Source organism: Tachypleus tridentatus, chromosome 12, assembly GCF_004210375.1.
Source record: "Tachypleus tridentatus isolate NWPU-2018 chromosome 12, ASM421037v1, whole genome shotgun sequence".
NCBI classification, from domain to species: domain Eukaryota; kingdom Metazoa; phylum Arthropoda; class Merostomata; order Xiphosura; family Limulidae; genus Tachypleus; species Tachypleus tridentatus.
The window spans coordinates 125259907-125275383 of NC_134836.1; the positions used below are offsets into that span (position 1 = coordinate 125259907).

The 15477-nt window shown below is 36.4% G+C and overlaps 1 protein-coding gene across 5 annotated transcripts in view; it reads left to right on the top strand.

Annotated features, from left to right (window-relative positions):
- Window positions 1-4983: 4983 nt before the first annotated feature.
- LOC143234608 (serine/threonine-protein kinase tousled-like 1) overlaps window positions 4984-15477 on the top strand; it is a 39622-nt gene continuing 29128 nt past the window's right edge. Inside the window, exons 1-4 of one of the 5 annotated variants that reach the window (XM_076472079.1) lie at window positions 4984-5594; window positions 6040-6090; window positions 10443-10574; window positions 14180-14273. In XM_076472079.1, the coding sequence (XP_076328194.1) occupies window positions 14202-14273 (72 nt within the window). In that variant the 5' untranslated portion in view covers window positions 4984-5594; window positions 6040-6090; window positions 10443-10574; window positions 14180-14201. The remainder of the gene's footprint in view (window positions 5595-6039; window positions 6091-10442; window positions 10575-14179; window positions 14274-15477) is intronic. The other 4 variants (XM_076472080.1, XM_076472078.1, XM_076472081.1 and 1 more) reach the window with 4 other exon arrangements.

Consider the following 15477-nt stretch of genomic DNA (forward strand, 5'->3'; position numbering starts at 1 on the left):
CTTTATTGTTGTTTATGGTCAATAATTAGATTGACTGAGAAATACAAACTATTAATAAATATATATTGTAGCGATATATGTAATTGTCCATATGATGGTGGTAATAGAATTAGATACAATATCCTCGAATCTCCCAAATAGTTATTTCAAAGTTGCTTTGGTTGCTTCTCTGGACTTTGGAGTTGTGGGTGTATTTAGAATGACGTTCAAATTGTGTTACTCCTCTAAACAAGAGTCGTTAGCACCTCTTTAGCCCAAGTTGGAAATTAAGGACGGCTAAACGTACGTGTTCTCGGACTTCTTCATAGGTTATCAACTAACCGTATCCAGTAGTTATTGTCCTGCGACGGGTCATCTACAAATGTGAGGGCTTATAACGGAGAAAAGTGGGTTTCAGTGACCTTTGCGCTTGGCGGCTCTTTAGCTGACTTGTGTTTTTCATTTCCGTTATCGATTGCTCAGTGAAACCGAATTAGTTTGACACCCATATCTATCTGTGTCAAACCGAATTAGTTTGACACCCATATCTATCCGTGACAAACCGAGTTAGTTTGACACCCATATCTATCCGTGTCAAACCGAATTAGTTTGACACCCATATCTATCCGTGTCAAACCGAATTAGTTTGACACCCATATCTATCCGTGTCAAATCCGTGTCCTGAATTAGTTCGACACCCATATGTATCCGTGTCAAACCGAATTAGTTTGACACCCATATGTATCCGTGTCAAACCGAATTAGTTTGACACCCATATCTATCCGTGTCAAACCGAATTAGTTTGACACCCATATCTATCCGTGTCAAACCGAGTTAGTTTGACACCCATATCTATCCGTGTCAAACCGAGTTAGTTTGACACCCATATCTATCCGTGTCAAACCGAGTTAGTTTGACACCCATATCTATCCGTGTCAAACCGAGTTAGTTTGACACCCATATCTATCCGTGTCAAACCGAGTTAGTTTGACACCCATATCTATCCGTGACAAACCGAGTTAGTTTGACACCCATATCTATCCGTGTCAAACCGAGTTAGTTTGACACCCATATCTATCCGTGTCAAACCGAGTTAGTTTGACACCCATATCTATCTGTGACACTTGCGACACGTCATCAAATTTTTCTCTTCTACAAAACTGTCAAGTGACTGACCTCCATGTTTACTGTAATGTCAAAATATTACTTTAATAAAACTCAAACTGTGTTCTTAATTAATATTATCATAGATTTGAGTTAAAACTTTTTCTTGCCTTGAAGATGAATAAATCGCTCAGTTTAACCTGTTTGTGTGCACCAGTTTCTGTGAAGAATGTTACCTAACTAGACAAAATAAAAATCACGTTCTGTGTCAGGCCATGGGGTTAGAACCCTTGATTAGTAATCTGAGTATCGCGGGTTCGAGCCCCCGTCACATCAAACGTGCTCGCTTTTTAAACCATGGGGGCGTTATAACGTTACGGTCACTTCCACTATTCCTTAATAAAAGAGTTGTCCAATAGTTGGCGGTGGGTAGTGATGACTAGCTGCCTTCCCTGTAGTCTTACATTGTTAAATTAGGGACGACTGGCGCAGATAGCCCTCTTGTAGCTTTGCACGAAATTCAAAACAAATTGTCATGGATCTCATGATTTCAAAAGAACAATCGCCGAATCTCATTTTAAATGTTGTTTTGTTGTAAATCTGTTTCGGAAATCGACTGTTTCACCTGAACACACATTTTTCTTGTTTACCTTACAAAGTTTTTGAAAATTAAGCCAGCCCCCTCTCTTCAAAGGAAGAGTGGGGGTTCTAACATCGAAATGTGTGTGTATATTCACTGACGTTGTGTCATAAGTGTTTTGTTTTGTGGTTTTCCTTTCGTTTACCAGTAAATCTCCTTCTGACCGTCAGTTATTTCAGATATTGTTTCTTTGTTTTTAAATTCGCGCAAAGCTACATGAGGGCCATCTGCACTAGCCGTCCCTAATTCAGTAGTGTAAGACTAGAGGGAAGGCAGCTAGTCACCACCCACCACCAACTCTTGCGCTACTCTTTTACTAATGAATAGTGGAATTGACCGTAAAATTATAACGTCCCCACGGCTGAAAGGGCGAGCATGTTTGGTGCGACGGGGATTCGAACCCGCGACCCTCGGATTACGAGTCGAGTGCCTTAACCACCTGGCCATTTCAGATATTCATGTATGGTATTTTGTCTTGGTGACATAAAAGAACGTTTTTAAAGCTCTCATAAGTGTCTTTTGATAAGTTGCTGGAAGCTGATCAACTCTTGAGTTAGTTAAAACTGGTGTAATATAAAACAGTTACGAGCAGTTTTAAGCCTTGCACATAACTTAGAAAATAAGTTGTATATTTCTGAGATATACTGAGAAACGTACTATTACACAATGGAGAAACAAAGATTGTCAACCCATCTGTAACGCTTAAAATCTTTTATGCTTGTTGATGACATCAGTCGTTTCTCAGGAAGGTTTTATCATTTCTCTGAAACTAGTTAAAGTAAAGATCACGTGGAATTCGAACCCCCAGTTTCTGTTATTTTACGTACTTGCGCAGTAGAGACTTGTTAGTGTAGATTTCCTGAAACCGTTTGTCGTAAAACACGAAACTCGCACAATGTTGATAACAGATGTAGTCGTCTTTGGAAGTGTCACAGGTTCGAATTCTGATCGCATCACAAACTTTTCAAATACATTCACTACGTATTAATAATTTGGTCGAAGACAGTGAATTTATAAAACGCGTAATTTGCATCATAGTTTTATTGTAAATGTATTGACTTCATTTGACAAGTATGATTTTGGAATGTATTTGGTTATCGTGTATCTGTGTGGAAGAATCATAGATTCGAATCCCGTCCGATATAAATTTCCATTTCTTAGGGAAAATTATAACTTCGTAGGACAGTGTTTTCATCCTGAATAGAATTCTGGTTGTACAGCTTCCTTGTCTGAAACCGTAATTAAACTAAAGTATAATTGAGCACTTTACCACAGTGTGGCGCTTGACGAATAGCCTAAATGTCACCTGTACAAGGAACACTCGTATTTACAGATTTCCGAGATAGTCCGTTCACCTGATCGAAAATATTAACGTCAGGAATCAGGTCGCACGTTTATCGATTGGTTTTCCATCTTCTGTTGTTCTCTAAGTTTATATGTACAACTCTAAGAAAAAGAACAGAATAGATATCCATAGAACTTTCATATAGCATTTTCCCGTGGGTAGCTGTCATTTTGTATTTAGATAAAAAAGTTTTAATACGTTTGTTATTTCGTGATGATTGATTCTTCAGGAGGTATTACATGCGTATTCAAGACGTTTGAGATTTTCGGTTCTTTTAACTTCAGTCATGAAGTGTTTTGTAACGAACGTTTAATCCATTTTAGTGTTAAGTGGAAGTCCCACATCGTACACAACTGGTACTGAACGTACAATAGCTCTGCAGTGTAGTGCTCGAGTCCATTGCGGGTGTGAATAAACATTACAAACTCTATGGCTGTTTCAGTACGGCTGTTTTTAAAGAAAGTATATTAACTGTGTGGGCCCGGCATGGCCAGGTGGGTTAAGGCGTTCGACTCGTAATCTGAAAGTCGCGGGTTCGAATCCCTGTCGTACCAAACATGTTCGCTCTTTCAACCGTGGGGGCATTATATGTGACGGTCAATCCCACTGTTAGTTGGTAAGAGTTGGCGGTGGGTGGTACTGACTAGCTGCCTTCCTTCTAGTTTTACACTGCTAAATTAGGGACGACTAGCACAGATAGCCCTTGTGTAGCCTTGCGCGAAATTCAAAAGAACCAAACAAACAGATTGTGTGTTTGGTGCTGTTTCATAATGAAGGCCAGGTGTGGGGACATGTTGAACCGTAAAAGAAGTCAACTGTTGATGACGTAACACAGTTGGGAGTCCGTACATTAAGTGTAGTTGTTTCGAATGAATCGCAACATTCCGGTAAACAAACAAACATAATTATATTTCGACTTTTTCATGTATTATATAAACTTATGAGTTTCCGTTAATAACTTGTGAAAACAAGAATAACGTGGGCAGCTGCTTCCCCATACCCATGATTAGCACCACTGTATATATTAACCCTTAAATTTATTACTTGTTTAACGAGTGTACTTTCAGAATACATTTGATTTAAAGTGTGTTTGTGTGTGTACTGCTTTAGTTTACTGCAAGTTCATTACTGTGGTTCAAACAGGGACATACAGGTAGGAAGAGTTATTACTGATCGGTTTTGTTTCTCTCATCTCTTCCTTATAGAAAAACAACAACAAAATCAGTTGTCAGAAGTACAGTACGTATGAGGAACGTTTCTAATATAGTTTGTTCTAAAGTGAGAACTTGTTGAAGAAAAATTAGTTATATCTAATGCTTAACTTCATGAAAGACCTTTTAAGAATTATAAAACTCAAAATTCGAGTCATTTGTGCGTTTTTGTTATTTAGTAAAACCGTTTTTGTAAAATAGTAAGTTGCTTTATTTATGGTTACGGATAGCTTACACTTACGATAGAACTCTGTAGTCTCAAATAAAATGATAAAAGAGCATATGATTGAATGAACTATATTAATAAACTAGGTTGTAGAAATCTTAAGTTTATTGAAATAGTAGAGGAAACTCTGTCTGTACACCCAGAGAAACAAGGAAACTTCAACAATTGACAGTTGTTTAGTTTAAGTCGTCTTTTCGTGGCAAGACCTTTCGATCACGCACTGATCCTTGTCGAATTTTCCTGGTGGTTCGTTCCAACCTGCTGTTTGTAGTAGTCTTGGTATGTTCATAGACCAGGAACATTTAGTCAGTCATATTGCTAAATAGTTTGTGTGTTATTTCTTGTAAACTACACACTATGCAGCCTTGTGCGTATGAATACTAGTTATAAACACTACACTATACAAGTAAATTCAGTTTATTTGCAGTGGTACATCTTACAATGTTTCATTTCTTTTGTGTACGATTAATTACATATTGTGTATAGTTTAAATTACTGGACAGGGGGCATACATAGAATTTCGGCCTTTTTTGTGCTGTAATTTGTTCATATTTGTATTTTATAGTTGGAAAGTGTTTTATATAAGGTTTTATCGATTTAATTGTAAATTAATTTAAAATATCTGAAAGTTTACCTTCGCTGGGTTACTGGGAGCTCGAACCTTTTTCAGGCGACTGTGTAGGGGTATAAATGGATATTCGCACCTAGCAACAGCACCTGATCTCTACAATAAGAACGTGATCCCTTGTAAAAAGTTCAACACGTATTGTTTAATAGAAGCTTCGTGTACGCGTGCATACGTGGTGCACACCTTGGTTGGGCGTTGCGGTTTGTGCAAGCTGTGACGCACAGCTAGAGTTGGGGCTGACCGCCTCGTTTCGTACCTAAAATATGGAAATATAAGAGAGGGAAGACGAAGTAAAACTCTTACTGTCCACTAACGACGTCATGATGTAGCTAGCATAGAGCAATAGAACGAGAGAGAAAATGTAAGCACTTTAACGGTTGGAAGGAAACATCGGTATGTGCTGTTCTGGAGAGAAAGCTGACTCCTATGTTTGTCCTACTGGTAAGGAGTATTGACGAAGGGTAAGAAAACTTTTATATATTGTAAACTTTATCACTTGTGTTCCTCCGCGTTTCGTCGGCACAGACATGGAAAAAAATTAAATAAAACTTCTAACTTGAAACATACCCGTGATGTAGTATACGTACGTGGCCTTGGTTGATAGATAAATAAGGCGTTTTAATTGGCTTGCGTGTGTGTTAGTGACACTGCACCAGTGCATCCATTTTATTGATAGAATTCACTTCTGGTGCCAGTTTTTCCTGGTGGAATAAATCGTTCATTTATTTATTTGTTTTAATTCACTCTCAGTTACGAATTAGGCGCACGTGGTTAATTAAGTCCATGAGTATTGGTGATCATTTGTCATAACAAATCTACCTTTGTCTCCTTACATGACCTGCTGTTATCTGTTGGCCGGGTGACAACAACGTTCATACATGGTGGTTTCACACATTCGATTGGAAGGTCTACAGTTTGTGCAGTAAATAACAGATATGGCCTCTGATGCTACTGAAAGTGAGTAAATCGTGAGTCATATGTATGAAAGAGGTCAAGGTACTGGAAACGCGACATTATAAGGCTTGTGGAATAATTATGATGCGACCGAATGCATTCTTCTGTGATATACCACCCATAAAATAATCACGTGGGCTCCTTAGTGCATATATATCTTATTAGGGCTTTAAAACTAAACACTGTAAATATATTAATAAAAGTTTTTGAAAACAAAACCAAAGAACAGCGCACTTTTGGCTTTTTACTAAACGAATGATAGATTATAATGTATTTATCTGCCATTCTTCGTTATTATATATAAAGTTAGATAAATTGTTGATTATCCGCTAATGACCCCGAGTCGTAAGAAACGCGTGTTACTAAACGTGACCCACCAAATAATTTTATATCTAAATACAACCTAAACATGAAAACAAACGTATATAAGTATGAACCATTGATACTGTTCTAAAGCTATCAAACCAGATGTTTTATTAAAAGTTAACATTTTTATGTTTAAAGGAAACTGATTCAGAAATAAATACAAGTTCGAAATATGGCTGTTGGGTAATTAAAACTATGTCATGTAAGGATTGACACCTCTCACTCTTTCTAGCTATGGAGACACGTACGTGATGCGGCAGTAAGTTTACTAGCCTTATTAAAAAGTGCCTTGACTATTTGAGATGATTTCCAGTCTTAGGGTCGTAGTTTCAAATTCCTGTTTCACCAACAGTGCTCATCCTTTTTATGCCATGAGTACGTTATAATATTACAATCAATCCCACTATTCGTTGGTAAAAGAGTAGTTCAAGAGTTAGCGGTGGGTGGGTGATGACTGGATGCCTTCCCTCTAGTCTTGCACTGCTAAATTAGGGACAGCTAGTGCGGATAGCCCTGGTGTAGCTTTGTATAAAAAAACAAACAAGACAAAATTGTACAGATCTTGTCTTGTTGTCACAAGCATGTGCTCCATATACTGGGTCAAGTGTATGCTATAACAGTGAAAGATAAATTATAAGTTGATTAAAAACAAAATGCTTTATTAAGCTTCTTGTCAGCAATGTTTTGATGTAGTGTTGCACTTAAGTACTACTGAGCAGTGCTGCTTTGGTATGTACTACTGAGTACATAACAACACTACATGCCATAAGACTGATAATGGTATACATTTTACTGTGTATTCCTTATTGAAACACTTGTTACTTCACTTAGTTTAATTGGATGAAACCTTCAGAACGCCTGTTGTTATAAACATCTCAGGTCCGAATATTGAAATTTTAAAGGGAATCATTTTAACATACAAAAAAAGTTCAAATATTTGTTATTCATGTAACATTTTTGTATGTTACTGATGCATGCTATTGTGTAACATTTTTGTATGTTACTGATGCATGCTATTGTGTAACATTTTAAGGATAATTCATAAAAGTTCGTTTTCTGTGATTAAAAGTTACTAGCTATTTTTGGAAAGAGTACTTCTCCGTAATGTCTGTAGCATCCCCAATTCCAGCTCATCTCTTTTAGGAGAGCCACTAGAATTTTATTAACACTTTTATTGATTTAAAAAAAAAATCATAAGATTTTGAAATGTGATAAAAAAATTAACCAGGATGGGCATTAGTGAAATATGGGCATGCATGGCCCACCTCAACACCCATCTAGTCCTATCCTTGGTTTATGGTTATCATGCATGGCCCACCTCAACACCCATCTAGTCCTATCCTTGGTTTATGGTTATCATGCATGGCCCATCCCAACACCCATCTAGTCCTACCCTTGGTTTACGGTTATCATGCATGGCCCACCTCAACACCCATCTAGTCCTATCCTTGGTTTATGGTTATCATGCATGGCCCACCTCAACACCCATCTAGTCCTATCCTTGGTTTATGGTTATCATGCATGGCCCATCCCAACACCCATCTAGTCTTATCCTTGGTTTACGGTTATCATGCATGGCCCACCCCAACACCCATCTAGTCCTGTCCTTGGTTTACGGTTATCATGCATGGCCCACCCCAACACCCAACTAGTCCTGTCCTTGGTTTATGGTTATCATGCATGGCCCACCCCAACACCCATCTAGTCCTGTCCTTGGTTTACGGTTATCATGCATGGCCCACCTCAACACCCATCTAGTCCTATCCTTGGTTTATGGTTATCATGCATGGCCCACCTCAACACCCATCTAGTCCTATCCTTGGTTTATGGTTATCATGCATGGCCCATCCCAACACCCATCTAGTCCTACCCTTGGTTTACGGTTATCATGCATGGCCCACCTCAACACCCATCTAGTCCTATCCTTGGTTTATGGTTATCATGCATGGCTCACCTCAACACCCATCTAGTCCTATCCTTGGTTTATGGTTATCATGCATGGCCCATCCCAACACCCATCTAGTCTTATCCTTGGTTTACGGTTATCATGCATGGCCCACCCCAACACCCATCTAGTCCTGTCCTTGGTTTACGGTTATCATGCATGGCCCACCCCAACACCCAACTAGTCCTGTCCTTGGTTTATGGTTATCATGCATGGCCCACCCCAACACCCATCTAGTCCTGTCCTTGGTTTACGGTTATCATGCATGGCCCACCCCAACACCCATCTAGTCCTGTCCGTGGTTTACGGTTATCATGCATGGCCCACCCCAACACCCATCTAGTCCTGTCCGTGGTTTACGGTTATCATGCATGGCCCACCCCAACACCCATCTAGTCCTGTCCGTGGTTTACGGTTATCATGCATGGCCCACCCCAACACCCATCTAGTCCTGTCCGTGGTTTACGGTTATCATGCATGGCCCACCCCAACACCCATCTAGTCCTGTCCGTGGTTTACGGTTATCATGCATGGCCCACCCCAACACCCATCTAGTCCTGTCCTTGGTTTACGGTTATCATGCATGGCCCACCCCAACACCCATCTAGTCCTATCCTTGGTTTATTATATTGGACAATGAATGTAAAGGGTCATAATGCTTCAAATTTTGGGGTCAGAGGTGGGGTTTATAAAAGTAATTATATTCCACTAGTTGGTGGTTACTCTCGACTTGATACCTTCCAGTATATCAGTTCAAGATTAAGCTGGCTGATTCCAATAGGCCATGTGTAGTTTTGCTTGAATGTTTAAAACTATACACTACCACTGAGTATTCATTAATACCTTTTGCAGAGTTTCATTTTGATAATACCTCTTAAAATATTATTTAATTAAGTTCTGCCATAAAATCTGAAGCTTTCACACTGTGTCTCTGAAGATGAAATATCTGTTAGATTAGACTTTGCACAGTAAGTGGATTTGTTAAGAGTTGCCATTCATTTTATTGTGTATGGAAGTATGTGTAGTAATGAAATATCATGCATATGTCTTGAAGATTGAAAATGTTTATTACCCGATGTGAAACACAGTTAACCCAGAAGGGGTATTAACCACATATAAGGAATTAACCTTTGTTTTTGTATCCATTTAATATAAAGCCAGTGCTGCTAATATCTGTTTTTAGTGCTCACAATCATAGGATTAACAAGGACTTGAATTTGAGACAGTTGTTTAACTGTTAACATTTCAGTAGGAAGGTCACCATGTACCACGTGACCTGACATATCTGTTACACAAAGATGTAAAGTTTTGATATAATTTCTTATTTGAAGCAAGTGCTAATTATGTAGCACAGTGTTTGCCATGTTTTAGACATCAAAGTTATTATGTATATTCTAATATCCAGACAAAAGAAAGTAGAATACATTGTGATATTAAGATGAGAGAAGAAACATTACTTTAGGAATATCTGAAGAGTTTTTGATGGATTGCACCGTAAAAGTGTTTAAAAACTGTAGAACAGCAGTAGTTATATTCAGTAGTTATATTCAGTTTGTGAGTTGTTATGTTAGATAAATAAATACAAGTAAAAATTATAAATAATTAGTTTAATGAATTGTTCACTAAATGTCCCTTGGTGATACCATATTCTGGAAATAAATTTGGTAGGTACAGTTGCAGAAGGAGGTATCAGAAAGAGTTCTGGGAAGAAATTGTGCCCTAACCTGGACCCTGCTGAAACTTTTCAATATGGAATTTTTACCTTCTATTCCAGCAGCTGTCCTCCCTCCCTAGTCTGTATTACTATGTACAGTTTACAATCTTCTGTACCTAATTACTTATATTTACAGATAAATGAAAGAATATAGTTGGTTTTAACTGTTGTATCACTAACTTTTGTATGTGTGACTGTGGTAATAAAGAGAAACTTCATCATTGTGGCTTCTCCAGGACTTAGCAGTAAAGAATGATTTATCTTTTACAAATCATTCTGTTGTCCCTGATGAAGCCACAGTGATGAAAAAAAATATTTTATTATCTGTAGAATGAAGTGGATTTTTCTAACCTTGTCATCAGAATATCTGAACCACTCCAGTGTGCAGTACAAGTTCTGAAAAAGAGATATGAAGATATGTCTGATGCATTTTACAACAGTTGTTATAGGATTGTGCTCTGGGTAGGAATTTATTAACTTGTGGTGGACATAAATAAAAGTAAAGCACAGTTTTCATATTTGACTTGTACAAAAACAGTAAATGTGGCCTGGTATCTGAATGGGAGTCAAGGTCATGAGGATCTTTGTCACTGTCTCAGAAACAGGAGATAAACTCAAATTCTGTATATGTTTCTGTTATGAGGAGTTTAATATAGTTCTGAATTGTGATAAACATTTGTTTTTATTATTATTCCTGTGAAAGGTTTTGCAATTTCCTTGTGTTATTATCAACATGTGTGAAGATTGGCCATGTTTCGTGAAGACTAGCTCACCACATTATCGTGTTTTATCTAGTTGTACAACACCACTGTTTTACCATGTTTCATGAAGACTAGCTCACCACATTATCGTGTTTTATCTAGTCCTACAACACCACTGTTTTACTATGTTTCGTGAAGACTAGCTCACCACATTATCGTGTTTTATCTAGTCGTACAACACCACTGTTTTACCATGTTTCATGAAGACTAGCTCACCACATTATCGTGTTTTATCTAGTCGTACAACACCACTGTTTTACCATGTTTCGTGAAGACTAGCTCACCACCTTATCGTGTTTTATCTAGTCCTACAACACCACTGTTTTACCATGTTTCGTGAAGACTAGCTCACCACATTATCGTGTTTTATCTAGTCGTACAACACCACTGTTTTACCATGTTTCGTGAAGACTAGCTCACCACATTATCGTGTTTTATCTAGTCGTACAACACCACTGTTTTACCATGTTTCGTGAAGACTAGCTCACCACATTATCGTGTTTTATCTAGTCGCATACAACACCACTGTTTTACCATGTTTCATGAAGACTAGCTCACCACATTATCGTGTTTTATCTAGTCGTACAACACCACTGTTTTACCATGTTTCGTGAAGACTAGCTCACCACATTATCGTGTTTTATCTAGTCCTACAACACCACTGTTTTACCATGTTTCATGAAGACTAGCTCACCACATTATCGTGTTGTATCTAGTCCTACAACACCACTGTTTTACCATGTTTCATGAAGACTAGCTCACCACATTATCGTGTTTTATCTAGTCCTACAACACCACTGTTTTTCCATGTTTCATGAAGACTAGCTCACCACATTATCGTGTTTTATCTAGTCGTACAACACCACTGTTTTTCCATGTTTCATGAAGACTAGCTCACCACATTATCGTGTTTTATCTAGTCGTACAACACCACTGTTTTACTATGTTTCATGAAGACTAGCTCACCACATTATCGTGTTTTATCTAGTCCTACAACACCACTGTTTTACTATGTTTCGTGAAGACTAGCTCACCACATTATCGTGTTTTATCTAGTCGTACAACACCACTGTTTTTCCATGTTTCATGAAGACTAGCTCACCACATTATCGTGTTTTATCTAGTCGTACAACACCACTGTTTTTCCATGTTTCATGAAGACTAGCTCACCACATTATCGTGTTTTATCTAGTCGCATACAACACCACTGTTTTTCCATGTTTCGTGAAGACTAGCTCACCACATTATCGTGTTTTATCTAGTCGCATAACACCACTGTTTTTCCATGTTTCGTGAAGACTAGCTCACCACATTATCGTGTTTTATCTAGTCGTACAACACCACTGTTTTTCCATGTTTCGTGAAGATTAGCTCACCACATTATCGTGTTTTATCTAGTCGTACAACACCACTGTTTTTCCATGTTTCGTGAAGATTAGCTCACCACATTACCGTGTTTTATCTAGTCGTACAACACCACTGTTTTTCCATGTTTCGTGAAGATTAGCTCACCACATTATCGTGTTTTATCTAGTCCTACAACACCACAGTTTTACCATGTTTCGTGAAGCTCACCACATTATCGTGTTTTATCTAGTCCTACAACACCATTATTTTACCATTTACAAAATGTTCAAGGCTTCAATTTAAAGATTGTTTTACTCAGAATTACCAATAAGAAAATTATACATTTAATACAATGTTATGTTTCATAATTGTTACCTAAGTAACTAATAACATACATTACAATATCAAACACAGTATGTCATCAAAGGCATGGACAGCACTTCAGATCAGGAGTTATTTTGTCACTACGAAATGTGAACCGTTTATTGTGCACAAAATAGTGATTTACCCTAGCTGAAATAAAACGTGAGGTGAAGGCATTCAAAATTCAAGAGAGCTATATATTTATATTTTTAAATTCTGGACCTCTTGGACTTAATTTTCACTCTTTTTTTTCTCTTTTTTGGTCCTTATAGATATTAAAGCAGTCCAAGTTTTTTGTCCGTGTAGATAGCTTTTATAAAGTTTTGTGATTAAATAATTTTACCTCAATACATTTTAAACAAAAATTACAGGAAGTTAAAGGTTGTAAAAAAATGAGTTAATAAACATAAGATTACATCTTTTGATATTTATAAAAACCAAAGATGACTTTTAATGCTTGGAATAACTTTATATCTGAATTATTGACAATTTCTGTACCAGAAAAAAAATCATGTTACTTAAATAGCTGATTTAAAAGTGATTCTTACATTAATGTAGGTAATCCTGTATAGTGAATTGACTAGATATATTAGGGAATGAATCAATAGATACCTTTTTAATGAATAGAATATATTTTTACCACCAGGTGGATATTCTCACTGTTAATAATATTTTTTTGGCTGTAATATTGATAATGAGGTTTAACTTATTTTAAATGTTAAGGTTCGGTAACATATTTGTGAAGATGATAATGCAACAATAAAAAAATTCACAAGTATAATTAATCACAAGCATAATTATAATTATGTAGTTGATCATGTTTAATTAAAATAATATCATTACTTCAGTGATAATAACTAGTTTACATTCTGACACTAACCAGTGGGTTCTACATTTACCTAAGGATATCTTGTAAAATAATATTTATTGATTATCTATGTTATTGATAAAAAGTAGGAGTGATGTATGGTGGATAGGGTGCCTAACTTGCAATCTGTGGGTCACAGGTTTGAATCCCTGTCTTTAAACATGCTGACCTTTAAAGCTTTGGGGTATTATAATGTGATGGTCTATTCCACATTTCATTGATAAAAGAGTAGTCCCATGGTTGATAGTGGGTGCTTTGACTAGCTGCCTTCTCTCTAGTTTATCACTGCTAAATCATGATGGTTAGTACAAATAACCTTGTTGTGTTTTCACAAAATAAATGTGATATTATTCTTCAAGTTTTTACTGTTAGGTGCTATGATACGTAGCAACTCTGTCCATTCACATGACTTCTTAGCTTAGAAATCTTAAAACATTTTAAAGAGTATATGTTCATTTATCTTCAATCAACCAAGGTTGAAATTCCTCAGAAAAGCCTAATTTTTGGTAATATATTAGGAGCCATTTATGATGTATATGTTCCACATGTTTCATCATATGACTTCAAGCTGTGAAGGTAATTTCATATGTGCCTGATTTGAAAATATTCAAAACACTGAAGACATTTGTTTCTATATTTTAAAGTAAAACTTGTAATAACTTATTGTTGTGTACAGATTACATCGTAATGTGTTTTTCTCATCTAGATCTTTTTTATTTAATTTTTAGTCAAAACTTTGAAGTGTGAGTAATGGACAATCTTCAAGGAAACCTGGACCCCCGTAAACAAGAACTTCTGGAAGCTAGGTTTTTAGGAAACAGAGTAAGAAATAACAGACGTAGCACGCCTTCATTGTGTCTTTTTTCAACGTATTTGCATTTGAATTAAAGCTAAAGAAATTGAGTTTTTTTGGTATATCAAAATAATTAGAACTTAAATAAAAATATTCGTTAAGTATGATGCTCACAGTTATATGTTGATAGGAAATGTTTTGTTTTGTTAATACAACTAATTGTTGTATTAATTTAATTGTTTGTGATAATTCAAAAGCCAAACTAATCTAGCATTCTTCTTCCATTTATGTAAACATGGCTAGAAGTTATCAAATATTATAAAGATTTGTCAAACATGCTTAGATCTGGGTAGATTACCTGTTGGTATAATGCCAAGTTAAGTAATTTTCAAGCTCTGCTTTCCATGGGAGTTAACTCTTTTGTAACAGGTTTGGTATAATATATGTGGGTTAAGTATGTATATTATAACATTAGATACTGTGTATCGTCATAAAATTTGATAAGCTTTGAGTAAAGTTTACAAATCTTTTGTACACAGAAAAATCATATTTTTAGTGAAATATTTTTACTAAAGATTTGTTAGTGAAAATATTGAATCTGTTTTGTTACCAGTGTGAGTGTGGAGTGATTTGTTAACTAGTGTGAGTGTGGAGTGATTTTTGTTATGATTTAAAAAATATTCTTTGTCCCCAAAATCTCAACTATTATTTGTATAATCTCCTAAATGCATTTGAAATGTTTGTTTTCAGCAGAACTTTGTTTTGTCTTATTTTTTTACCCCAGCTATATGGGGTCTACCAATTTGACCAACCGTGTAACCACCATAAAAAATTAGGAAATAAATATACATTATGCTTTTTTCATTCTAGAATGACTACAAATTATAATACAAATGTTTAGTGTAAGTACTTTAAATCTTGTAATATTATATATTTATTATTTTTCAGTTGTGCCTGGCTAACTTAACTTAGATTGAAAGAATGAGTTAACATTATGTTAATTCAAAATGGCTATGAAAGCCAGTAGAGGGACATTATGATCTTTCAGTCAGTTATTCACATGGCACAGACAGAAGTGTGCATACACAAGGATGTGTTGGCCACTGTATATATGTGTGTTCTATATGTCTCAGCATATAGAAAAGATAGGAGATTCTTATATTCTAGCTGTTAATATCAGTAATTTTGTGTTCCTAATTCATACACAACTAAAGACTTTGTGTTTACACATGA